General features: G+C 46.9%; 1 protein-coding gene across 6 annotated transcripts in view; it reads left to right on the forward strand.

Moving 5' to 3' along the window:
- Window positions 1-25863, forward strand: part of DMC1 (DNA meiotic recombinase 1) — a 1265506-nt gene that overhangs the window by 637953 nt on the left and 601690 nt on the right. For all 6 annotated transcript variants that reach the window (XM_078683618.1, XM_078683629.1, XM_078683640.1 and 3 more), the window contains 3 exons: window positions 7802-7884; window positions 8078-8130; window positions 8992-9033. In XM_078683618.1, coding sequence (XP_078539744.1) covers window positions 7802-7884; window positions 8078-8130; window positions 8992-9033 — 178 coding nt within the window. The remainder of the gene's footprint in view (window positions 1-7801; window positions 7885-8077; window positions 8131-8991; window positions 9034-25863) is intronic.

Consider the following 25863-nt stretch of genomic DNA (forward strand, 5'->3'; position numbering starts at 1 on the left):
TTCTGCCAATGGAATTGCAAGAACCAGCGTAGAGAGGGAAAAATTAGGACCGTAAAATATCAGTCTTTGAGGTCCTGTTGAACCATCCAGTCTTTGGGGGAAGGAGGTTGTGGAGCAGATGTATCCCCTCCATTTTTAAGTGGCTGTACACTAGCCACTCGTTAAACTCCCCGAGGTTTATCACCGGTTGCTGACCCCCATCGTGTTTCTGTACCAGGAACAGGTTGCTCAAGAACCCTGCATGGTTTGGGGAAGATCAACAAATCTTCCCCTTGGTCAAAAGATCTTGCACCTCTTGCTGGACCAGGAGGGCTTCCTGACCAGCGAAGAAGATTGGGCGGGGGGGGGGGATTGTTGAGCCAATGACCCATAGAACTCCACCTGAAACCCCTGCACCGTCTGAAGCACCCAGGCACCTAGATGCTAGTCGTCACCTCATACGAGAGCATGAGATGATTAAAGAACTCACCATTGACTATTGGAGGAGGTGGATCTAACACTGCGGACTCCGCTGTGCTGTCCTCTGTGGCGTGGTTTACCTCTGGTTAGGTACAATCCTCCGAAATGTAAAGAGTCTTGCCACTGCCCCCTCTAGTCTAGGAGGACTGTCCTCTGCCGGAGGCTGGTCCCGATGAAAACACGTGCAATAAAAATATGTTCTACTGCTGACTGTGCTGTCCAGGGAATTAAAAGTAGAAACAAACTTACTTGCAATCGGATTTCCGAAGAGACCGCCCTGAGCTACCGGACCAGCCTCAGACGTGGCCACTTCACCTAGCTTGAGGTCGAACTAGATAAGCCGTAAATTGAGGAAATGGTACAATTGGCATTACAAAGAAAAATAATAGCTCCATGTGCCTAGCTGGAAAGAAAATCAGGTGGAATGAGGGCCCCGGAGGCCTTGGCATCCTCCGCCATATCAAAAATCTTTACCAGTGGCCCCACGATGTCTAAAAGCTTATCTTGGCACAACCGCCAAGAGCAATAGATGCCTTTCTTTAGGTCTTTTATGTACTTGGTCAAAAAGGTTGCCATACTGGCATCTATCTCAGGAGTGGCCTCCAAAGAGGGCCGGGGGCACTCAGCCCTGAGTCTGGATCTGACGTCTTGGTCTAAAGGCTTCCGCAGCCAGCTAGCCACATATTTAGCCACCTTATCGCACTGGACCCACTCCGACGAGCGAGGGTGGAGGAGCTCCTCCAGCTATAAGAGGTCTGACTGAGCCTCTCCGGGATCGAGGACCCCCCAGACGGTGAATGTATCGGACCGCAGAAATGTTGTCCATCTTGAGGAGAACACAAGATTGAACCTTGTCCTTGATCCAACAGCGGACAGCGAAAGACCCCACCAGGAGTTCCGGGAAATTGATATGAAGGGCCTGTTCATCTAATGACCAGATTCCGCCGGTGGAGAACTTCTCACAATGAGCACCCCATCCGGTCCTGCTGGCGTCGGACTCTATGATTATATCTGGTACGGAGAAGAAAATTGCCCGGCCGTTCCATGCCTCCATGTGGGTCAGCCACCATGCTATTTCCTCTCTTGCCACTGAAGTAAGTGGCACTGACTGGGCATAAGATCGACTCTGCCGCAAATGGATGCCTTTAGCCGCTGAAGCGCCCGATAGTGCAGGGGTCCAGGGAAAATTGCCTAGATGGAGGAAGAGAGAAGTCCCACCAGCCATGCAATTTGCCTGAGTGATGTGCGAGGTCTGGCCATAGTCTGTCGCAACTTGTGGAGGATTTTGGCCATCTTCCGAGACGGAAGGCTCAAGGAGGCTTGAATCAAGTCCACTACGAAACCCAGAAAACTTTCTTTCTGAGAGGGAATGAGGACTGGCTTCAGTTCGTTGATGACGAACCCCTACGCCTGCAAAAGGTTCACTGCTTAGTGAAGGTGGGAATTCAAGATCCTGGGGCATTGCGCCATGAGGAGAATTGTGTCTAAATATACGATCATTCTAATGCCCTGTGCTCTGAAGAACTCCACTGCCGGATGGAGCACCTTAGTAAAACACCATGGCGCCGAGGAAAGACAGAACGGAAGGGAGGTGAACTCGTAGATTAGGTCCCTCCAACAGAACTGCAGAAAACGCCGATGAGGAGGGTGAATCGGGATCACTAGATAGGCGTCCTATAAATCTAAATGCACCATCCATTCCGATGGAAGTAGGACGTCCGGCAGAAGATGGATCCCTTCCATTTTGAAGTGGCGGTATACCACCCACACGTTGACTTCCCGGAGGTTGATCACCGGCCGACAACCGCCGTTAGGTTTGTCCACAAGAAATATATTTCTCAAAAATCCGTCTCAATGCAGAACCGACTGACAAATGACCCCTTTGCTCCTGAGCGCAGAGACTTCCTCGTCGATCATATTTAGCCAAAAAAGTAACCATCTTTGAATCCAGCTCTGGGGTAAAAGCAACCTTACCCTCCAAGGTGGGTCTCAAGCATTCCCTTTGTGGCAGCCCCGGGCCTCTTTCTTCCGAGGTTTGCAGAGGCGACCCGTGACAAACTTTGCCACCTTGTCCCCTAGTGTCCAAGCAGCCGAACGAGGATGTACAATCTCCTCCGGGTCCAGCATGCCTGAATCTTCCCCTTGGGTAGAGGGGTAAGTGACCACAGGGCGCCAGGGGTGCAAAGGGCCCGTCTCATCCTCCGAATCTCCCGGGGAATCCCCATCGGGCTAAGGAGAAGCTGGGTCAGGAGTCCCAGGGGGTTCCGGAGTCACTAAAGGGGATGGAGGAGTGGGATTCCCTTGCGCCAGAAAGGCACGCAAAAGCATCCTTGTAGACCTCCTCTGCGTGTTTTTTCTTAGGTGGAGGGGCCTCGTCCCCCGCGGGGTGGGGGGGTCCCGCATGGGCTTGAGCCAATTTTGCACATTCCTGGTCAATTCTTTCGGACAGGCGCTGCTCCATGGGTCCAACCACCTATGGAACACCCTATAAATAGAGGAATCAACAGCTTCTAAAAATTCAGCGTCTTAATGTATGTACGATTAGGGCTCTTCCTCCTCAGAGACAGAATCCTAAGCCTCCATTACCCTATAAGAGGGTAGGTCAAATACATAAGTATATGTACTCCCAAAGGTTTTGGTAGGGTAAAAGCATATGTACGCTCAATATATATAAAGGGCTGCTGGGGAAACCAGATTAGTGACCAGGGCAGACCCAAGATCTGCAATAGGGCTTGCACCACCCCGCACACAGAAAATAGCCCTCAGGTTCTCCTGGCCGGGCTCCGCTGCCCCGCTATGTGCCTTCATTGAAGTTAAAACCTGCACTCTGCAACTTGTGCAAATATACGCCCTCAGGCATCGACGCGGACATAGCTGCAGTACAGACGCCTGCTGGGGCTTTCAATTAGAAAGAAATGCAGGGAAACTACAGACCCGATAAACGGTAGGTGGCAGCGTTGGTCAAGGCTCTGTCAGCACATCTCCCGCAGCACGATCTCTCTGATTTTGAAGAGACGCGCACAGCGGGAGCAGCGAGACTAAACAGTCCGCCTAGCGGGCTTACAGAGCACTGCAACGTCAATGGCGGCGGCCACGTAGGAGCGCAGAAGTGTTCCTGCGGCCAGGGAATCTAAAAATGAAAGCGCACCAAACAATGAACAGTTAAACAAATCATTACTATTCCCCGGAGGGCGCTTTTGAACACGCGCCTTCGCGGGATAGAAAACCATCAACTATTCACAATTAACTGTGGAAGAACAAGGAAAGCAAACATTTCTGGCTGCGAAGCAGCAAAGAAAGAGAATGAGATGACACAGTGAAGGGACTGTATGAGAGATTACCGGACACTGTAGAAGGACTATAATGTTGGACCTCCCTATGGTTCATGGGCGTTGATGTTTTTAGGTTTCACCCTGGGCGTTGCAACTGCGTAGCAGTTGCTCCGCCCATGGCGAAATCTCATGATCCTACATATGGGCTTTGGTTCAGCCTCTGTCACCCATTGGCTAGCTCCATAAATGGAGGCTAGCCATTGGGAGACAGAGGCTGTCAATCACGCTTTCCCGAGAAAACGCGATTCGGGGGCGTTTCTCGGTCTTTTTTTTAGTCCCGCCCCTTTGTCCTGGGCCGCGCTGTCATTGGCTGCCGGCCGGGACACCCCATGACGTCATTCCCCGGGCCGCGCTGTGATTGGCTGGCCGGCCCGGGACCTGACTTAGCATTGCCTGTCTGTGCTGGAGGTCACCGAGGGATCCAAATACGTGAATGCCCTTAACTGGGCAGATAAGAGAAGGCTGTGAAACAAAGGTGGTCTGGCACTGCAGTGCTGGAGAGCGATGGCGTCTCGTAAGATGTGTGGTGGGACACAGAGCTGCAGGAAACCTGCAAAAAAACACGGATGGTTCATGAGACTTGCTTTCCTTAGTGGCCTCTGACTTGATTGGGCTAAAACGCAGAGGTCATTGAAGGATTTCTTGGCTGCCCCACATAAAAGAACGGTCCAAGAGTCCCAAGTTGTCGGGCAATGCTGATGGACAACGATGGCTCTGGAGACTTGCCGGTCTGGCTGTGCTGGAGAACATCGACGGTTCAAGAGCAGTGCACTATTCGTCTGTGCTGGATAACACGGAGGGCGTTCACTTGCTGCAGAGTACACAGAGGGCGCTGAAGAATTTCTTGGCTGCGCTGGAGAACAAGGAGGGTTCAGCGACTCACTCCTGGGCGGCAACCTAAGTGGAATGCATTACAAAAACACGTCAGAGCTTGCATCAGTCACTGCACTTGGGAGACATGTTGCGAAGCTATTCGTCTAATCTAGTCTAACCTGTTTTTCATGACATGAGTTCTGTACCGTAAACTATTCAGTCCCAGTCACATTTTGTTCGAGATTTCCGAGTTTAATCCTCTCTGTGTTACACACCAACTTGTAGTTACTTTATCCAGTTTGAAAAAGACGTACTCCTGCATTTAGAAAAAGAACGACCGATGAAGTCACCAGTTGAGGGCCATGTGCATCACAAATCCAAAGTGGACAAAGCAAAAAAAAACCTAGCCTCATTTGCGCAGAGTACGTCTGAAACGGATTTGCCAGAAGCCAGGGAACCCTCCCAGTTTCCGGTTGCTTCACAACAAGTAAAATGGGTGGTAAGCCAGCTTTTGTCGTGAGTGGCTGACTGGGCGGTTTCAAATGATTGCATCCTGATGACATGGCATTCCCCTTTCCACCACTTGCGTGGGCTTTCTGGCTCCCCCGCAAAGACAGGCTACACCAGCCGTTTGAGAAGTAAAAACTTTAGGCCAAAAAAAAAAAATCCATCAAGTAAACACCAAGCGAGATGCACGAGGGTGCTGCTCACTGTCTAAATTTAACTAGCCTACGATGAGGGCCGCGGGAAACAAACACGTTATGGGGCTCGACGCCCCTGGCTCGAAGCTCAAGGCAAAGGAAAGCATTTAAGCAACAACCGCTTGCTCGTATTCCTATCCTGAACAACAAAGCTGCAATGACCGTCAGCGGGCACAGTTAACAAGTAACTACCTTAACGTTTCCCACCACAATATACACTCACATAACGGGGCCTATCATTAAAATCATCACCCCCACCCTCAAGCACACACACGGGCGTCTCTAGCTTGACAGCTGAAGCTTCGAAAACAGTTTATAAGGCAAGTGCAAATCCAAAAGGGTGTGGGACAGTGTCTGAGATGCTGTACATCATGGCTATAACATATTGGCAATCAAATATTTTCCAAATACGAGACCTTTTGGCTTTGCCAATGGTTGTTTTTAGTCCTCTCCCCTAACTCAAGGTCCTTCCTTTCCCCACTCCCTGTTGCTCTCTCCACCCCATCTTCACTTCTCCCCCACACGCTTCTCCGTTGCTCCTTTATCCTTCTAAGATGCTTTAAAACAAAAATTCTACTTTTTAATGTTATTTGAGAGCACCAAACAGCTGCCATTTGCTGCTGGGCCACTCCATTTCTCAAAGGCACTTTTGTGCATATTTCAATTAATTTTTCTTTATGTAGTACAACTAATGGCGTCGCCATCTTGAAACGGATGAATAAAAACATAAACAATGAAGGCACTGGCATACCCGATGCATGCACACTGACGCATTCGCATGCTTACACATTGCACTCTTTTTTTTTTTTTTTTTTTTTTTGGTTGGGCGGATTATTTTTTGGGATCGATCGCATCAATCGAACTATGTGACCGTTTCATCTGCAGCCGGTACGTTTCTCAGCCCCCCAGCTCTGGAAAAGGCCAGTTCCCTGCGAGTCGTAAATTAAGTGCCAGCCTTGGTTTGCGAGGGGTGCAATACATAGTATCCTATCAAGATGCCCATTGTCGGCCACTGTGCTTTAAACAAAAAAAAAGGCGCACACTTTCATATCCGATTTCAAGGCCATGCGTCTGAAGATGATTTCCGCTGGATATATTCCTACTGTCCGACAGCAGAACTGAGAGGAGCGGTGCACGTGGGGGAAGTCCTGGCGCAGATCAGTCACTGCCAATGTCCTCCATAGATGAAAAATTGATTTTTGTTGTTATTTCTGGGCTAAAGTGTCTGAGTGGGGGGGCTGGGAATCCAACTGTGCAGAGCAACTAGTGAATACCTACAGGTAGCTTGTGTTTTGTTTTAATTATATATTGCGTGATTGGTGTCCCTATTCCATGGAAAACATTTCTCAGTGGCTAGTGACCTATTTGAAAGAAATAACTCCAAGAGAGCCTCTCCAGAGCGTCAGCATTGCCAATTGTTTTATTAGCTCCAAACATCATTTACAATGCCAATAGCTCAAACTTTTCAAAAGGCGAAACCATTGCATTGTAGATGCTTGTTGATTTAAGTTTGTCTTTTGGGCTGCTACGAAATTTGTTAGATAATAAAGCGAAGAAAGACTAAAGCATAATCTGAGCCCCCAGTCCTGACATAGAACCCTTAATCATAGTGCAGATCTGCTTTCATATTCACCTTTAACCGACTCTGTCTTGGCTGATCTTATCTTAACTTCTGAAATGTACCTTTAATTGAGATTGATTGCTTGTCAAACCAAATTCCAGATGAATTTGGGCAAGAAGAGTTGAAGGAAAATAGTACCAGTTTGGGCATTTTTGGACTTTGACGACTTCTTGACTTGGCATAGAAAATGGATGACAATATATTTTTAGAGGATTAAAGTGACTTTTTAGAGCCCCATCCTTCTTAAAACAAGAACCCCAAATAATTCTAATACCTTGCTCAGATCACCTTTAGCTTCTGGAATTGCTAATGTATGTTTTTTCTGGGACTGCGGCCAAATATCACTGTGTTGGTCCTGCCCAAATTAATTTGCAGATATTTCGCTTTATCATGTCTCCCAAGTACATCATTGGCCCACTGAAGCCCAGATGATGTGCAATCCAGCAACACTATATCGTCATTATGTTGAATACACCAATGTTGGCATACCTAGTGTCGGAGAGAATACCTTGGCTGAGCGTATTGCTTTCCCCATATCTGCAGTGTATAAAAATATTTTGCACTGTAAATAGTTGAAAATAAAATGATATGCATCTCCTGGAAAGAAGCTTACCCTAATGTGCTTGGTTTTGAGAAATGCCTGTGACACCTCATATGGAGGTATAAATAAATATTGAAAACCCTAGGTGAAGTGGGAAGGCTGATGGAAGAGCCTCTTCTTTAGAAACAAGTGATCATATACGTTTCATCACAAAGCCGCAAGAAGAGCTGAGGAGTGCAAACTCCAACAAATGCTAATGTACTGTTATACTGTGTAACATATTAGGCATTCTAACATAATTAATAATCCCTTATTTTTCACATTTGTTTCATAGGAACCTGGGTTTTTGACAGCCTTCGAGTACAGCGAGAAGAGGAAGATGGTGTTTCACATCACGACTGGCAGCCAGGAATTTGAGTAGTTCATTGTTTTTACCCTTTTGCGTGCCTTCCCCATGTGGATTTGTTTTGTGTACCAGCCTCTAGTTAACTTGGAAACCCTTTTGCCTCACCCTTCTCTTCAGTGTACATTACAACTAAGCTCGTAAATTACAGGTACTCACTGACTTGTAAACAGCAGGGCTCAGAGTTTTATCTTTTTTGTTTTTCAGCAAATTGTTAGGTGGAGGAATTGAAAGCATGGCAATTACTGAAACCTTTGGTGGTGAGTCATTCGCAGGGGGAACTTAGGGACGAAGTTCTTTTAAGAAAGGCCAAGTAACATGTCTATCTAACATGGGGCCTAACTCATATTGATTTGAATACCCCTCAACTCGAAGGTCTTGTCTATACTGACTACTAGTCTACTTCTTTGTGTGCCTTTAATACCTATTCAGCCTTTTTTGGTGCCCTGGAACTCTGTGCTCAATTTCCTTTTATACCAAGGCTGGACTGTCTTGTCCTGGTGACGTCGGGCTTTGTTCTTCACTGTCCCCAAGGACTGGAAGCAAATTGCCTATCCTATTGAACTAGATATAGATCTATCTACTCCCTTGCCTTTTATTACTAGGACTTGAGAGATTTTTCCTAGTCGCCTAGAACGGTGTGGTCCTCATTCTATCAAGATTGGCCATCCTGTCCCATTGACCAGGAGCTCTGTAATTCTTCTCTTGTTAATATCAACATGACTGAAACATCCTGACTCTTCTTACATGAGGTATCTTCTTCCCCTCTATTTAGCGCCTTGACATGAGGGCCCTGCCCTACTCATCTAAAACTATATGGTCTATTGTGATAAAGTTTGTACTGTCCTAAACACACATTACATCTGTGAACATGTGTGTATCTTACAGTCTCTAACTTTTCCTAACCACTTGATCAGAGAGAAAATAATAACTAACAGAATAACAGCTTGTATGATTTTAGCCTTATCTAGAATACTCATCGTTTTGACAAGGCATTATGTGTAACTAGTAACTTTGCCTGGAAGGCGGCTAGGATGAACGACATTTTGTATCCCACTTTGCCTAAGGTGTTATTATGCTCCGTGTTCCAAGCACTAAACTACTGTTCTCTTCATTTCTAGAATTCCGAACTGGTAAAACCCAGCTGTCTCATACATTGTGCGGTATGTACATATTTTTTTATGACCAAAAGAGGGAATTTGTTGGGTGGTTTGTTTTCAGTCTTTGTAAATTACAGTTTGACTCAGCTGTGTGCCACAGCACAGTGCTAACTTCTTAGAAAGTGCCCATTATTCCTCGAATTTAGGGAAGATTGTGTACTCTTGCTTTATCTTCTCATGGGCCCTGCAAGTATAATGCTAAGTTGGGGAAATTAGGATGAGAAGAAAGTCTGATATCAGGGATACAATGTGAATTTAGAGCAAAGAATAAAGAGGGGCATCAATGACTCACAGAAGAAGGGTGGGAAATAACTCTGCCGGTGAACTAGATCACATTTAATCAAAAGGACTGTTCTTAAAAGTACCCATTCAAAAGTTAACTTTTACTGTCAAGTAGTAAAAAAGGAAACGCAGCATTACATAGGATTTCCTCTGGCAGCGTAAATGCATTTCGCAGCTACATCAAAAGTTCAATGGCTTATAGTATGAGGCTAATGTAAGCCCATTCACTTAATTTATGAGAAGACTTTGAAAATGCCCCACTTGGTCACAGTCGCGGCTGCTACTTGGAAGCAGCAGTGGGGTGGGGCAATATGGGTAAAAGAAAATCACTTACCTCCAGCCGGCCGCCTGGCAGGCCTCCGCCGCCACCTCTCCTGCGTCCTCTTCTTGGCTTCTTGGGAGAAACAGGAAGAACGCTCCCCGCAGCCAAATGCAGCGTTGTGATTGGTCTGAGGCAGTGACACTATGCTCAGCCGGAGGCTAGAGGGGTGGGCATATTCTCCACGTAGGCTGTAATGCAGCCTGCATGGAGAACAGGGAAAGTGTGCATGATTGTTTTGGGTGGCCCGAGAGGGCCGTCTAAGCAGTCATTGCGTACTTAGGAGTAGGGGCAAACTGCTCTTTGGCTGCTCTGTCAGCCCGTCCACCCCCTCACGCAAGCTGCCATAGCAGGAGGACGAAAAAAATGATGATAACATTACCATATTGTCATTTTATTTTTTCCTTTCTTTTTCGGCTTCTGCCTTAGTGGAGGCCAGCCAGTGGTTGGTCACAATTGGATTCACCTCAGCCCTAGAGTGGAGATTAGATTGGATAAGGAAGCCTGTAACATGCGTCATCATCGGTGGCTTCATCCACCTACGTATCTAACCTGTATACCTCTTGCCAAGTGTGTGACTACAGAGGATACCGCCTCTTACCAGACCACAAAGCTCCAGGTCCCCAGTTTTAGGGAATCAGCGTTGTGAAGGTAGGATTCACGTTCTGGCAACTCTGCACTTTACCCATGATCTTTTAGTGTGAGGAATAAACCAGTTCCTGCTAGTTCCAGACTGATCCAGTGACACTACCGATAATCAAGTTTTCCCGTCCGGGTTTTCCCACTCACCGTTTTTCCCACTAACAGAAGTGCTTCCCAGACTAGGGCCTATTTAATGCAGGCTGCAGCGCGACCGCCAAAGGCAAGCCTGTCTGCGCTTGTTCAAGACTGGACCACGCCCATCACCACAACCCCTGGCTCTCCCTCTCCCCAAAGATACACCATCGCTGAGCTCTACACCCTCTAACCCAGATGCCGCAACAAACACTGCCACTGGGCCCACCCATGCTCCATGATAGGAACTTTCACCTGCACCCACTGCCACTTCATCTGCCACAGCACACAAATACATGCCAGACCACCGAACAGCCCACCCCGAACACACCAGACACCACCTGAACAAAATGACCATCTTTCATGTGCCCTTCTCAACATACTCTCACCATGCAATAATTCCACCGATTTATGGGACCTGATCGCCATCGTCACCCTACATCGTCTTCCACACCAGGATCTAGCTCAACCCCAGACATTGCTACGCGAGGGATATAAAATCACTCACCTGGACTGCACCAACAAGCTGCGAGGAGGAACAACCATCATTCACAAAGAGACCATACAGTGCACCACCACCACAGACAAAACCACAACCCCAATGAAACCTCTCAACTTCAAGCTCCACACGGATGACAAGACAACCATCAGAGCTACTCCCTCATACCGATCCCCAGACTCACTCTCAAGTTTCTGCAACACCTTTGCAGATTTTATTGTGCTCCTAGCCTTAGACTCCAAGGACTACATCCTCCTTGGTGACCTAAACTTCCACATCAACAACAACAACAACACAGAACACCTCCTGGACAGTATGAACAGTCTCGGATTGACCTAGACAGTCCACAACCTTACACACACTGCAGGACACTCGCTAGACCCCATTGTCACCTCTAATGGTCTGTTCCATCGTGGTGAAAGATGAATGATCGGTGATATTTGCCCCTCTCGCCCCTCAGGAGACTGTGTAGGAAGAGGAGAATTCACATCTTCTTGCGCAGGACTGGCTGGGGAATCTTGGCGTTCCCTGGACACTGGACTGCTGGCGTCGAGATCACCACCTCCGGAGATCTGGACGTTGATCCTCTTTGAGAACAGGGTGATCCTGTTCTAGACGTCCTTGACGGTGATGAGGACAGGCTTACTAGAGGTGAGGCCTCTTTGGAATAGTGCCTCTACGTCGATCTAAATCGCCTCTGCACCGACTGTCTTCTCGACAGAGACGCCTGCCTTGACGTCGATTTTCTCCTCTTGGAAGGAGGGCTCAATCTTGCAGCCGAGCGGTCTCACGACATCGAACGTCTACTCGACGCCAATGGAGTACCGTGCTTTGACGTCAGCTGTTCTTGTTCTGAAGACCTGTGTCTCGACGTCGACCGGCAGTGGGCTGCCATCGACCTCTGCCACGACTTTGAAGATCGTTGCGCTGATCTCGACGGAGATTTCAACCTCGACGTCGAAGAGGGTGTCCTGTGCCTCGACGTCAAAGATCTTTGTACGGATCTCAACGGAGACCTGTGCCTCAAAGTCGATCGCCGGTGATGAGGCAACGATGGAGTGAAGTGTCTCGACTCCGATCGCCTAACCGTGGTCGACGGAGACTTGTCCCTCGACGTTGATCGCCGCCTGGTTGATGTCAACGGAGGGCTTGTTACCTTCGTCGACGTTGATCTCGTTGTCGATGTTTTATGGTGCGCCGGCATCACGTGGTCTTCGACGCCGATTTCTTCGTCGCTGGCAGCTTCGACGTCGAGTCTGACGCCGATGGAAAACAGGTCGGGACTTTTCCTCTCGACGTCGACCGAGTTCTCTTTTTTTGCTGCCTCACAGGAGACCTACCTCTTTCAGAGAGGCCATAAAGTTGAATTCTCTCCATGTCTTTGATGGTCCTTCTCTACAACTTCGTTCAATAATGGCAGTTGCTAGAAAAGTGGGAATCAGGGAGGCAGAGAATACACACCGGGTGTGTGTCTGATCTGGCCTTCTTCTTGCCACAGGAAGGGCAAGGATCAAATAAAGAAGGCATTTCTGAAGAAAATAAACCTTTTCTGGAATTCAAAAAAGGTATCACTCCTAAGGCAAAAAGACGTCGAGTGAGAGTACAAAAACTAGAAATTTGTACGTTATTTTTTGACAGAAAGTCAAAGGAAGAGCTGTGAATCCAGGGTCCTGACTGAAGGAACCGGAAAGAACAACTGACCTAACTGTCACCCCTGAGGCATGATGGGAAGCTAGGGGTCATGGCTGCTTTAAAGGCATGGTGCCAGTTTTGTGTGAAAATGCTTTCATTTTCTATGCTATTGGTTTACAATGCAGCCTGTAGGCTAACAACGTCTACTTTATGTGCTGTTTACTCTTCATGAGTTTTACTCATTAAAAAACAGAGTTCAAGTGTTACTTGCCCTCTTGTGTTTTTATATGTTTGCAAATACATTTTTTATGTGTGTTATTACATTGTTTAGCCTCCTATGTGGGAGCTGCATTGGTATGAGAAAATATATATCTGTATATATATGTTTTTCATATATAATTGTTATTATTTCTTGAGTCCCCGCACATGGGCGGGAATATTCAGTGCGTATGCCGCTCGTAGTCGCTGTGAAGAAACCCTCTGCACTGTGCACTTTCAAGTTCTTTGCCTCATTTGGGATTGCTGGTGAGCTGAAACCGGACCCTTCTGCTGATTAGTTTTGGACACCGGGGTGCGGGACTGCGAGGCCCAGGCTTCCTTGCGCTTGTGACATCGCGCGCACCTGGGGCCTCTTCCCGCCCCTCCTCCTCGCTGACCTATATAAAGGAACGCTCACAACGCCATCGCGGGACGCGCGCGGGCGAAGACCGGGCCAAGAGCGGGCCCGTTGTAGCCCGTTAGAGACCAATTGAGACCGGACCGGGCCATCCCTCTTGGCTTTCAGTTCTGTTCCACTAACGTTGTTCTGTGCTTATAAGTCCTTTGGTGGGAACTTAGGAATAATGTCCACGCGAGAAAGTAGAAGCAGGGCTGCCAAAGGAGGGAAACAGTTAAACGGGACTCTCAACGATTTTATAACCAGGACTAACACTGCCATAGACGTAGAGATCAACAAAATGCAACAGAGAGTTTCTATGGATTTAGATGCAGCTAGAAGACTGTCCCAGGATCTTGCAATGCCAAGAAATCATCTTTAGGTCACATCGCATCTGCTAAAACCCCGAGCGCTTGACTGGTCCAGTACCAATCATAACGCTGGCGGATGTGCATCATACCTTGGACATAACCCCCCCCCCCCATGTCAGTCCCTATTCCAGGGTTACTCCATCCATCCACCAACCAGATTTTATCCTTGGATGTGGTGGATCCGGTACTGGGGGCACCCACAGAGATAATTCCTAAGGGAAAGGGGGCGTGTGGGAGTAATTTGTGTGTTAGTAAAGAGGGTGTAAACCATAAAAGGAAGCGTAATACTACATCTGCCTACATTAGGAAAAAGGCCAAAGTAGCAAAGGCCCAGTATTTTGATGGTGGGAAGTCTACCGCAGGAGGTGGGGGTGGTATGTTATACCAGGCGCCCCCAGTTGTTGAAAAAAACTGTTTGAATGCTGATGAGGCTAAATTGGATGCAGTAGATGGGGAGCAAGATTCCCTAATAGGAGCTGAGAAGGGTGGGGCGTCCGTGTGTGAGGTAGAGGGAAGAAATTAGGAATTTCTGAAAATTGTATGGGAAACGCTAAAAAAACTTCTAACGCCTCTGGAAGTTAGAGTATCGCGTATAGAAAACCAGTTGCTTGAGGTGGAAAAGAGCATTCTAACCCTAGCAAGCCTTAGCATAGAGGAAAACAAACCAAATAGCACATCCGGTGTTGATAAAACTACTCCAGCACCTACTATTATTTCCCCAACATTATCGCTAGTTAAACCCATACCCAAACCCCGATCAAAGGCCTATGAAACCAATGTTAATAACCCAATAGCGAAGGTATCTAAACAATTGCCTGCACAATCTGTACCATCTCATAAAGATACTGCTGCTCTGAGGGTCAAAGAATCTAAGTCTCACCAATCTAATCAACAGGGGATCCAAACAATAGAGAAACATCGTGGGGGTTTTATAGATCTTCCTCCAGATACTAGGCCGTACGTAGTAGTGTTAACAGGGGTACCGGAAATAGGCAACCACTATCAGGAAAACTTTTGGTCACTGAGGAATAAAGTGACTCATTGGCTGGATGAAAACAGGCCGTTACCCAACCATTTGAGAAGCAAAATTTTAATGGTGCGAAGGGTGCCATGGATAGGCCCCTCATATAAATCTATTCCAGGTGATTGTATTGTTGTCTCATTTGAAGAACCAAATAGGGTACACCACATCTGCTCATGGAACACCTATGGCGGGAACTCGCCCATTGAAGCTAGACCACTCACTTTCTTCTATCCCCCGCAGACACGCTCTAATCATGGGGGGAACAGGTCATTGGCTAGACATCATGTTCGGGGAGGGGCAGGAGATGGCTGGCAGGGCAATCATAGTTGGTGGAATGGGGCACCAACTTACAACAGGTTTAGTTGCCTAGAAGAAGTAGATTGACTCACCCCAAAGATAGCTTGCACAATTAGCTCCGATGGCATATCTTCTACATCTTGCACTGAGCCTATGTTGATTACATGTAACCCAGAAAAAAGTAATTCAGCTGAAAGTATAGAAATGGTTACAGGGGGGGGAGCTGTCAACTGTTTAGATATTGATGCAGTCCCCAAGTTCCCACGTGATAAGATACGCCTGGTAGTACCAGTTGAACAGGGAGTGATGGGCAATGCCTTACAAAGGGAGGTGTATGAAGCATGTAGATTGTCCCAAGATGTGTTGACTCTTCCGGTGCCACCATTACCGGATGTAGTTATTCCAAATGAAGGACCTCCTGGTAGCAGTTACAGCTTGCCATTGACGTTAATTTCGGGGGGGGGGGAGATTGCCCGGTCCCCCTTGGAGGTCCCTGGGGGGGAAGCTCTATCTTTGATCTCGGATGAGGCCCCCAGCACTGTGCATGACCCCCTTGCGCGTGAACTTGTGTTAGGGCAGGGAGGAGCTGGTGGTGTAGCCATGAAGGTGGTCAGTTGGAATATAGCGGGTCTTGCACGGAACATTGACATACCTGAATGGAATTCATTTGTTGAATCCTTCGGGATTTGCCTGTTCCAGGAAACTTGGTGCTTGGAACCACGCCACAAGGTGGGCTACACCACCTACTTTGTGTCTGCATTACAACCGCCTGGAGGGAAGGGCCGCCCCTCTGGCGGTCTACTAATTTGGGCTAGTGTCTCCCTGGGTTTCTCCATCAGGTCTATAGCCACCAAATCACCTGACCTGCAGAGAATATCAGTTAGAGGGCCACGTGGGGGGAGGAAGCTCGAAGTCTTCAATATCTATGTCAGAGGAACAAGGGGTGGCACATCCACACTTTCCCTCACGGGCATCGACGAGGAACTTAGATCTATTGGTGCTGACTCCCTTGTCATACTGGCTGAGGACTTCAATTGCACATTTGAACCCCTTGCTAGGGAGGATATATTGGGTACCAGGGAGGACGATGCTAGGAGAGGTATCCCCCCCCCCCCTTACACTATCCCCAATTAGAAGTTGGACCCGAGGTGCCATTGATCTTAATGCCCTCTGCCTGGAACATGGCCTTAGGGCAACCAACGGTAGATCAAACTCAGACCCTACCGGGGCACATACGTTTAACAGAGTAGGCCATTCCTCACAAATTGACTTTATTCTTTTGAACTATAGACTTTGGGCTCATTTGATAGATATGGTGGTTTTACCGTCTACTGACAGCGACCATAACCCTCTATTTTTGTCCCTGTCCCCTCTTTGGACGGGAGCGACCTCAGCCCCAACTCCACATGTATGGAAAACAACGCACGAAGTACGCCCTTCTAACCGTGGCAGGCGTCTGAAATGGAACACCATTGCTGCCAACGAGGGGAAGATCTTGGAAGTAAAATCCATAATGTCCAATATCGTGCCTCGTTTAGACTCCCCTGGACTCAGCATGCATGAGGTTCCAACTTTGTTTGCCGAAACCACCAATGCGTTAGGTGAATTGTTTTTGGTTCGTTCTGTAGGCACAAGGGGCAACGCAAGAGGTGGACCCATGGGTAATGTGGGCTGGTTCTCCTCTGCCTGCCGTGTTGCCAAAAGGGAGCTAATTAAGGCAGTGAAAGCCAAGGATGGTGGCCTGATTAGCTTTGCAAGGAGTAATTATAGAAGGGCCTTATCTAAGGCCAAGGCCGAGCATGAGAACCAGTTTTGGTATGACCTAAAGGTGGCTAGCTCAAGGAAGGACTCCAAGGGATTTTGGGACCTAATAAGAGCTAGGGACAAACCCGTGGATTCGCTCATAACATGCAATATAGCTGAGGGAGTGTGGTTCGACCACTTCTCCCAGCTCTACACAATGGCTCCGGGTACCGAGGTAACCCTGATGGAACACCCCATAGATTGCATTGAGCTTAATGAGGAATTCCTGTTTACACCTAAGGAAGTAGTGGGGGGGATTAAGTGCCTTGTCCCCAATAAAGCAGCGGGCCCTGATGGCCTCTCAGGAGACTTGCTCCGCATTAATTCAGATGAGTGGGGGAGACTTATTGCTTCCTTACTGAATGCTGGCTTAGCTGGTGCGGCTCTCCCGGATTCATGGAAGGGCGCTGAGGTCGTCCCAATCTTCAAGAAAGGGAGTCTGGACACCCCTGCTAACTATCGCCCCATAAGCCTCTTGGATTCCACACAGAAGGTGGCAGGCAAAGTGGTTCTAGGAAGGGTCTTGCAGTGGGTAGAGGAGAAGCAAATTCTTTCAGACTTTCAGGCTGGCTTCAGAGCTGGTATGGGGACTATTGAGCAATCATTCCGGTTAATGATGCTTTTTTGGAAAGTGGTTGTACTGGGCAAAGGCAGTCTGTACCTTGCATTTATAGATCTACGGACTGCCTTTGACCTGGTCCAACGTAACCACCTTTGGAGTGTACTTGATGCACTGGGTATTCCCCCATATTTACTAAACATGCTGATAAAGTTACATGCAGATAACTTTGCACAGATCAGGTGGGGTAACTAGGGACAAAAAACATCATGAATTCCGGTAAATAGAGGTGTCCGCCAGGGATGTGTGCTAGCCCCCACTCTGTTTTTATTGTATGTTAACGGAGTGGTGGAGCACTTGCTGCAACATCCAGCAGATGCACCATCCCTGGCGGGCAGGAGAATACCTACCCTCCTATTTGCAGATGATACCCTCCTGATCTCCAAAACCCCAGCGGGCCTGCAGAGTCTTCTAACTAGTTTTAAGACCTTCTGTGACTCAAGGGGACTAGTTATAAACACAGGGAAGACTACGTTCCTGGTCTTAAACCCCCCGAAGAAGACCGTCAAACCACCTACCCTAGAATCAGTTCCACTCGAGAGGGTCAAGGAGTTCGATTACCTCGGCATTAGTTTCTGCGACTCTATGAGTTGGAAATGTCACCACCAAAAGATGCTGCTGACCCACAACAGGGTGGTGGGGGCCCTCCTTATCGAACAGCGTGCCTCATCCCTCAAACCCATTGCACCGGTACTTGACATCTACAGGGCAAGAGGTGTCAGTGCAGCTCTTTACGGGGCAGAACTCTGGGGTGTACAGAATGTGGACCAGTTGTCTCGCTCTGAAAACAAATTCCATAAGGACCTAATGGGCCTCCCCTACAGCACACCAACCCTTCCACTTCTTTTAGATATGGGCACTCGGCCCATTAGTGACCAGGCGAGGCTGCGTCCCCTCCTTTTGTGGGCACGTATTTGGAGAGTCCCAGAAATGTCCAGTTATGCAGAGGGTTTAAAAGAGGTTCTACTAACGCCTGGCTGGTCTAAGGTCCGTTGGTTAAGGGAAGTCAAGCGCCTTCTTATAGACCTGGGCCTGGAAGACGCCTGGATTACTAGAACTGCCCCGCCCAAGTCAACTCTGAAGAAGTTATAGTGGGGTTGGGTGATCGACGGCAGAAATAGTAATGCCAATTTGTGTAAGACCACTGTGGAATTCCTTTTGGTTAAGGAGTTGCACTTTTGCGAGCCGTATCTGGATATTATTCTAAAATCCTGGGACAGGGCTCTATACTTCAAATTTAGGGTAGGCTTACTTCCAGTAGGGAAACTGACTTCCAGCTGGAAGGTCCCGGCGCAGACAACTCCCTTTTGTCCCTTCTGTGTGAACAGGATAGAGTCAGTTCCCCACTTATTGTTTGAATGCCCCGCCTATGTAGTTCCTCGCCGCAGATGGCTGAAGCCACTCTGTAGAGAGCTTGGGACTAGATACCATAAGGAGGCCTTACGAATTTTAAAAACGGGCCCGCGGCCCCTGTTTGCATGTGGATTGGCGAATTTCCTAGGTTGGGCATGGCGCATTAGATCCACTAGGCTTTTGTACCTTGTTTAATATGTATTTTAGACTGTACGTAAACTATTCATGCCACTTGCAATATGAATTGTAGGTTTACTACCCATGCATTGGCTTTTATTGTTTTTATGTATATGTACTGCTTTTTAAGATATGAACTATATCGAAATAAAGCCTAATCTAAACATTAAAAAAAACCACAGACTATTGATGAGGATGCCCTGGAAGAGAACCTTTGCTTTGTGCACTGTTCAGTACTGTAGCCTTTCTGTATTTTGGCATAGTGTGCTATTTGCAAACACAAACACTGCCAGCACACATACTCACAATGTGTGGGCTGCACAACACTTAACACTTCATGTATTATACTGCTTGCGAGCACATGCCTTCTTTACGTAGACACTGCGTAGCATGACATATCTTGAATATTGTTTTCTTCTCAGGCATACATACACTTAGTACATGCACTAAGAAAACAAGTTACTTACCTTCTGTAAAGCTATATCTGGTAGAGGCTCTATCTAGCCGCAGATTCCCTAACTTAGAATATTCCAGTGATGTTAAACTGGATCCCAAAATTCTTTTGCAATCTCTTTGCGCATGGATAGGTGGCCTTGCTCAGCTCTCCATGGCACCTTTGCCGTCATCCATGCCAGAAGTGAAATGCACAGTGCCTATATAGGTGCCACCCCAGTGCACTGACCTCAGTTCTTTTGAAAAAAATCTTTTTTATTAAGAGAATCAACATAAACACATTACAACCAAAACAAGTGCAGTGCGGTGCGGTCATCAACACTTTTTGTCAATCGCAATATGACCTCAGTTCTTGACTGTTTTTTCCACACTAGAAACACAGAGTCAAGGTGAAGAGGAATGACCAGTGTGTCAAAATTGAGGTCCTGAACAATCAATCTCTTGTATATTAGAAAGACAGTTCACAGAACGGGGAGGATTGGAAGGTCAGTAAGCAATTGGCGGCTAGGTAAAGTCTGTACCAGATAACTTGTTCATCTGATGGAGACTTCTAGCTGCAGATTCTTTACCTTAGCATAGATACCAAAGTAATCTCCCCCTAGTGGTGGGTCTGCGGACTGTATTAAACTAAAAAGCCCTGGTTGTCCGAATGGGCAAAATAGCCATCTCGCCTGAGCTTAAAGTGGCAGCAGTAGCGTTTGGCGAACGTGTGCAGTGGTGCCCACATACCAGCATGACTGATGTCCAGGACGGGGACTCCTCTAGCCAACGCAGTAGCAGCAGCTTTAGCTCTGATGGAATGAGCTCTAAGGCCCTCAGGGGACAGGTTCTTGGCCATTGCGTAACAGATCATAATGCAGAGGATAACTGTAGGAAGGAGCCCCTTTTTGACATGGTCACCCCCACCTTTTGCCCACTGGTCCTGAAGTTCTTGACTGGATGTACACCGGGTTCCTGCTGAACAGCCCTGGTGCCAGTGCTCTTTCTGTAAAAACTGCAATGTGCTCAATTGAACCCCAATTGGCAAGGACTTAAGCACCCCAGTGAGACCCTAGTAAATGGTATCTATGGCACCCAGGGCCTGGGTACTAAAGAGGTACCTATGCGCCGCAGCATGTATTATGCCACCCAAAGGGACCCAACAAAAACTGCATGCAGACTGCCAGTGTAGGTTGCATATCAAAAACACACATGGAGAGAAGGGTCATAGGGAAAAAAATATTTAAGGCCTACTACTAGTTCACTTCCCCAGCAACATCGTATGAATAACAAACAAGAACCTATAGGTCTACAAGCCAAACAAAATACTGGCAAGTATTTCACTATGTCAGTTGGTGCTACAGTCACCATGCGATAATTTCTAAAGGGTGAAGAAAAAAGAGCGAGAGACACGTGTGTAAAGAAGCAATAGTAGTGATATCTAAAACTCGATCAAAAACTGGTCAACCAAATCCAGTACATATTATTTGTGGATAACCATCAAACAAACCAAGTGATCAGTCCTATCATTTGGCCGTCCACACTGTGGCCTGGCGGGTCCTTAGATCATCTAGACCCCATGCCACGCAGTGAGTTGTTGGTACTGGGTGCGGTCCACAGTGAGATATGAACCTCCAATTGTTGGCCAATTTATGATGGTTAGTGAAAAGTGGTGAAAACACAGTGCAACATATAAAAAAGTGGTGAATGTAAAATAGGATGATATGTCTAAACAAACTCTTTAATAGGAACAAGGCACATCCCCTAATTAAAAAATAGGAACAGCGCAAACGACAGTATGGAACAAATGACTGTCGCAATTTGGGCCAACATGTTTCTGCCTACCGGGAAAAATGTCCCTTGGCTTTCATCAGGGCCACTGCTCTTAATTAGTTGCTACTGTTGTGTCTGTGTGAAATCAATAATACACCTACCTAATCAGTGAAAAAGGTATATATGATAATTATAGGAACGATACAACCTGTACCTACAGTTATATACTCATCCTCCTTGTCAGTGGATACTCAACGTGATCTAAGAAAAACATATATACATTACTCGTATTAATGACAAAATCTCACATGATTAACAAACAAAAGTGCTCTCTTCTGCTCTTATGTGTATAGGAAATGGTTTAAAAATTGTTTTGCTCACCCAGAATGACAGGGGTCTGGACCTCACCTCACCTGGTATAGGAGGCCCCGCACTGTGGAACAAATAAATACGAACAGGAGAAGGCATCAAAACTCCATACTTTATCTAGAATCTAAAGATGCCTAACTGCATTCCCTGCTCAATTCGTCACATTTGTCCACATTTAAACTCAATGGTAGAGTGAACCCCAGATTTCTGGCTGGTACCCCATAGACTGGTGTTCAGAGAACGCCTATCTTTCATCCTGACAACACATACGATATCTGAATCAACACAGGTAGTCTTAGTTGAAGGTAATAAAAATAGTTGTTAACTTCTATGAACTACAACGAGTTATACAGTTCTAATCATAACCACTCCATGCAACAGCTGACTAGCCATCTAGCCTGCTTACTCACCTCTCCGTCGGTGCCACCAAACTGACCTGAAGCTCGGGGGAGGCACCGATCCGGAGGAGGTGTAGATATAAATACTGTTGCTTCAAAGGGGACTACTTTTCTTTCGTGTTTTAGCTGCCCCTTAACAGTCTCGTTAGTACGGTTTGCTTGCACCCGTCTTACAATAAGCCATCAAACCCACCAAAACGGGGTATCGGTGTAAATTAAATCACCCCGTTTGGAACTATAGCGTCGTTTCTACCTTCAATACTTGCAAAAACGGGCGCCCAAAACCTTCCGCAGAACTACAGAATGACATCATCACAGCCATTTCTGTAGTTCCGGCGGCGCGCACGCTCAGAATGGTGCCCATGTAGATCAGGACCGAAGGAACAATGTCTATTGCCATATCTAATACTTATTCATGGGAAAATATGTTTTATATTTTCTAACTTCCATTTCTACTCTTACCAAACGGCTCGGAGTGAAAAGAATAGGAAAGGGATTGGAAATAGAACTAGAACTACAGAATGACCTCGGGTCGGCCATCTTGGTAGTTCTTGTCAAGTACGGTACTACTTAATAGATGTTATCACTTATGAGGATATGTTATTAAGCCCCCTGATGTAATAAACCCAGACACAATCATAACTGGCTGTAAAAGGATACCCTAATGCCTAGCGATCTCATTGGAGGCATAGTTAGCTGAAGCAACGGGTACACAGGTCGAGTCCTGGTATGATTATTGGTGTCATGGCAAGGGGACACAAAACAGAATCTGTTCTTGAGTGGAACTAAGGGAAATGTCTGCAATAATTCACTCTACTGCGACCAAAAGGAGTTGGTGAACTCAGATCATTTCATATACTGTCTCCATACGTATTAGGGGAACTACAGAGCAGAGTATCTGATCGTTAAGTCCAGCTGTATCAGAAGAAAGCTTAAAAATCCATTTTTGCTCTCTCAGGAAAAGATATTTAGAAACATTGTTCACATAGGAAGGTATGAGGGGCTTCTCCAAGACCGTCCATACAAAGTCTTATTCCCCATGTTGTTTCTCAAGTAAATGTCTGGTTAATTGCGTCATAGATTTTTTGCAGCGAAACGAGCTCTTATGCTCTAGCATGCGCATTCGCACCCTACGGGTGGTCATTCCTACATACTGACAGGAACAAGGGCAGGTCAACAGGTAAATAAGGTTCTCACTATTACAATTAGTAAAGTGGGTTTGTAACCAAGGCCTGTCCGTGCCTATGTCTATCTCAGTAGAGTGTTTAGTTTGTGGACAGACAGAACAATTCCCACAAGGATGGTGGCCAACTGCAGGTGGTAAATCCCACAACATGCCCAAAATTCTTCTCGGAGTCTCTTTGGGGCGCGTGTGTATTAGGCGATCCCTAATGCTATTTGATCTTTTGAAAGCAAATAAGGGCAGTGCAATCTTATCATTGCCATGGTTAAGGATACGCCAGTGCTTCCTGATGATTTTCTGCAAGCTATTACTTCTTGTGTTAAATGTACTCACAAGAGTTAGTCTTTCGGTGGAAATTTTGGGAACTGGTGGTTCTAGGAGCACCTCCCGATTGTTATTGTGCGCTCGCTTTAGAGACCGCTTTATGAGTGGTCGCGGGTAATGTCTCTCCAGCAGTTGTGAAGACAAATTCCTGGCATGAGTCTTAAAGTCCTCCAACCTGGAACAATTCCTCCGAACGCGGAGAAACTGGCCGTATGGTAAATTGTCCCTAAGGGATTTAGGGTGGTGACTCTCGTACAAGAGTAACGAGTTTCTTGCCATCGGCTTCCTATACAGCTCACTCTGCAAGCCTGCAGGTGTCGCATAGATAGAGAGATCCAAAAAGGACAGTCTCTCTTTGTGGGCCTCAAAGGTGAATCTGAGGAATTGATTCCTACCATTCAACCAGAGATGGAATTCACTCACAGATTCCAGGCTCCCTCTCCACACTACCAACACATCATCGATATAGCGTTTCCACCATTTTATCGATGATCGAAATGGGTTGGTTGGTGTGAGTACGTGCTGTTGCTCGAATTCGTGCACGTACAAATTAGCTAGGCTCGGCGCGAACACGCTGCCCATGCTCGTTCCGGAGGTCTGTAGATGTATGGTGTCCTCGAAACGGAAGTAATTCTCTTTCATGGCCAGTGTAGCCAGAGCCATGATGAAGGCTATCGGGGTAATGGTTTCACAGATGTTGTCCCCCAGGATGGATGTAACCACTTCAAGAGTTTCATCCTGGGGGATGGAGGTATACAAAGACGCCACATCGAAAGAGACCAATAGGTCTCTTTCAGGGTCAAAATCGATTTCCGGAAGTACCCTCAACACATCCTTTGTATCCTGCAGGTAGGTTGGCATCCTCTGCACAATGGGCCTTAGAAAAAAGTCCACAAAAGTGGAAAGAGGTTCCAGGGCTGAACCCAAACCAGAGATAATAGGTCTCCCTGGTGGCGGTCTCTGTGGCTTATGTACCTTGGGGAGAAGGTAGAAATAGGGCATTACGGGAAACTCTGTTACCAAAAAGGACCCTTCATTAGGAGTTATCCATCTCTCTGCTAATGCTTCTTCTACCATGCATTTAATCCTAATCATTAGACCCTCAGTAGGATCTTCCTGCAGGGGCAAATACGCATGCCTATCACCCAATTGTCTTAAGCATTCAGATCGATAATCAGTAGTGTTTAGAATGACTATCGAACCGCCTTTGTCGGCAGGCTTGATTGTTATTAGTTGGTCATCCGACAGACTTTTCAAAGCCTTCTGTTCTTGACCTGACATGTTCTTGAAGGACCTATCTTGTGTGTTCCATAGTTTGGATACTTCATCGCCTACAGCTTTCTCAAAAGCTAAGACCTGGGGGGGAACTGTGTGTGTAGGTGGTTGAAATTTAGATTTCACTTTCAGCCCCGTGTTCACTTCATAAGCGCCCTCTAAGTCGTCAGATTTATTTTTGAAAAAGTAGTGAAGTTTCAGTTTTCTGTAAAATTGGCTCAATTCACATTGAAGTGTGAACGGGTCTCCGTTGTTCGTCATTACGAAGCCCAGCCCCTTGTTAAGTACTTGTTCCTCCAAAGGGGTTAGTACCTTTGTCGAAAGGTTCACTATGAGGGTAGATTCCCTGATGTCCCAGCCTTCTGAAGGTTTTTGGCTGTCTGGCTCCGGGTTCCTGAATGGGGGCCTGTTTGGTCTTGCCACTGGACCCCTGGTTGTTGTGAGGTCCGGCGCCTGCCCCTGGTCCTGCGTGTGCCAAACCCTAAAAAAGGCTGTGTATTAAAAGTGTTGGGAAACCCTTGAAAATGTCCAGGTGGTGGTGGGTACATCTGTTGTTGTTGTTGTGGTGGATATCCCCAGGGTGTAGTGTAGGATGCATGAAAGGATGCAAGCCTTCTGAAAACATGACATTGCACCCTCTCTGCCATGCCCAGGTAAACTGCATCTCATATATGTAAGTCACCCCTACAGAAGGCCTTAGAGCCCTAAGGCAGGGTGCATTATATTACATGTAAGGGCACATCTGAACAAGCAGATATGACCTTATGATGTCGAGTTCTATTACTAAGACATTGCAAGTGATAAGGAAACCATCCCAAGTATATGTACTGGACATTGGTCATTGCGAGTTACCCAGCTATATAATAGCTTCACTGAAAATAAAGGTATTTGATACAAAACATATCATTTCAATAAATCTATAGTGATGTCAGTATCAGACTTACTGTGACATGCACCCTGAGGGCTCCTTAGAAGTGCCCCTGAAAACCCACTAGTCCTCTAGAGTCTAGTGTGTTGGCTGACTGGTATCGCTCAGCTTGCTACCACAGACAAGTTTCTGACCCCCTGTAGTTGAGAGCCCACACTCTGAGGCCAGAAACAATGCCTGCTCTGGAGGAAGGTGGTAACACCTCCTTCAGCAGGATGGCTAGTGGTTTAGCATATCAAGGCCATAGGCTTCAAAGCCTTTGCCTCCTTTGATATGAAACAATGGCTTCCCCCAGATGCCACCCTCTTGCTATGGGGGTCTATTTGGCACCAGAGCAGTATGGGAA

This window comes from Lissotriton helveticus, chromosome 1_1, assembly GCF_964261635.1.
Source record: "Lissotriton helveticus chromosome 1_1, aLisHel1.1, whole genome shotgun sequence".
Classification (NCBI taxonomy): Eukaryota; Metazoa; Chordata; class Amphibia; order Caudata; family Salamandridae; genus Lissotriton; species Lissotriton helveticus.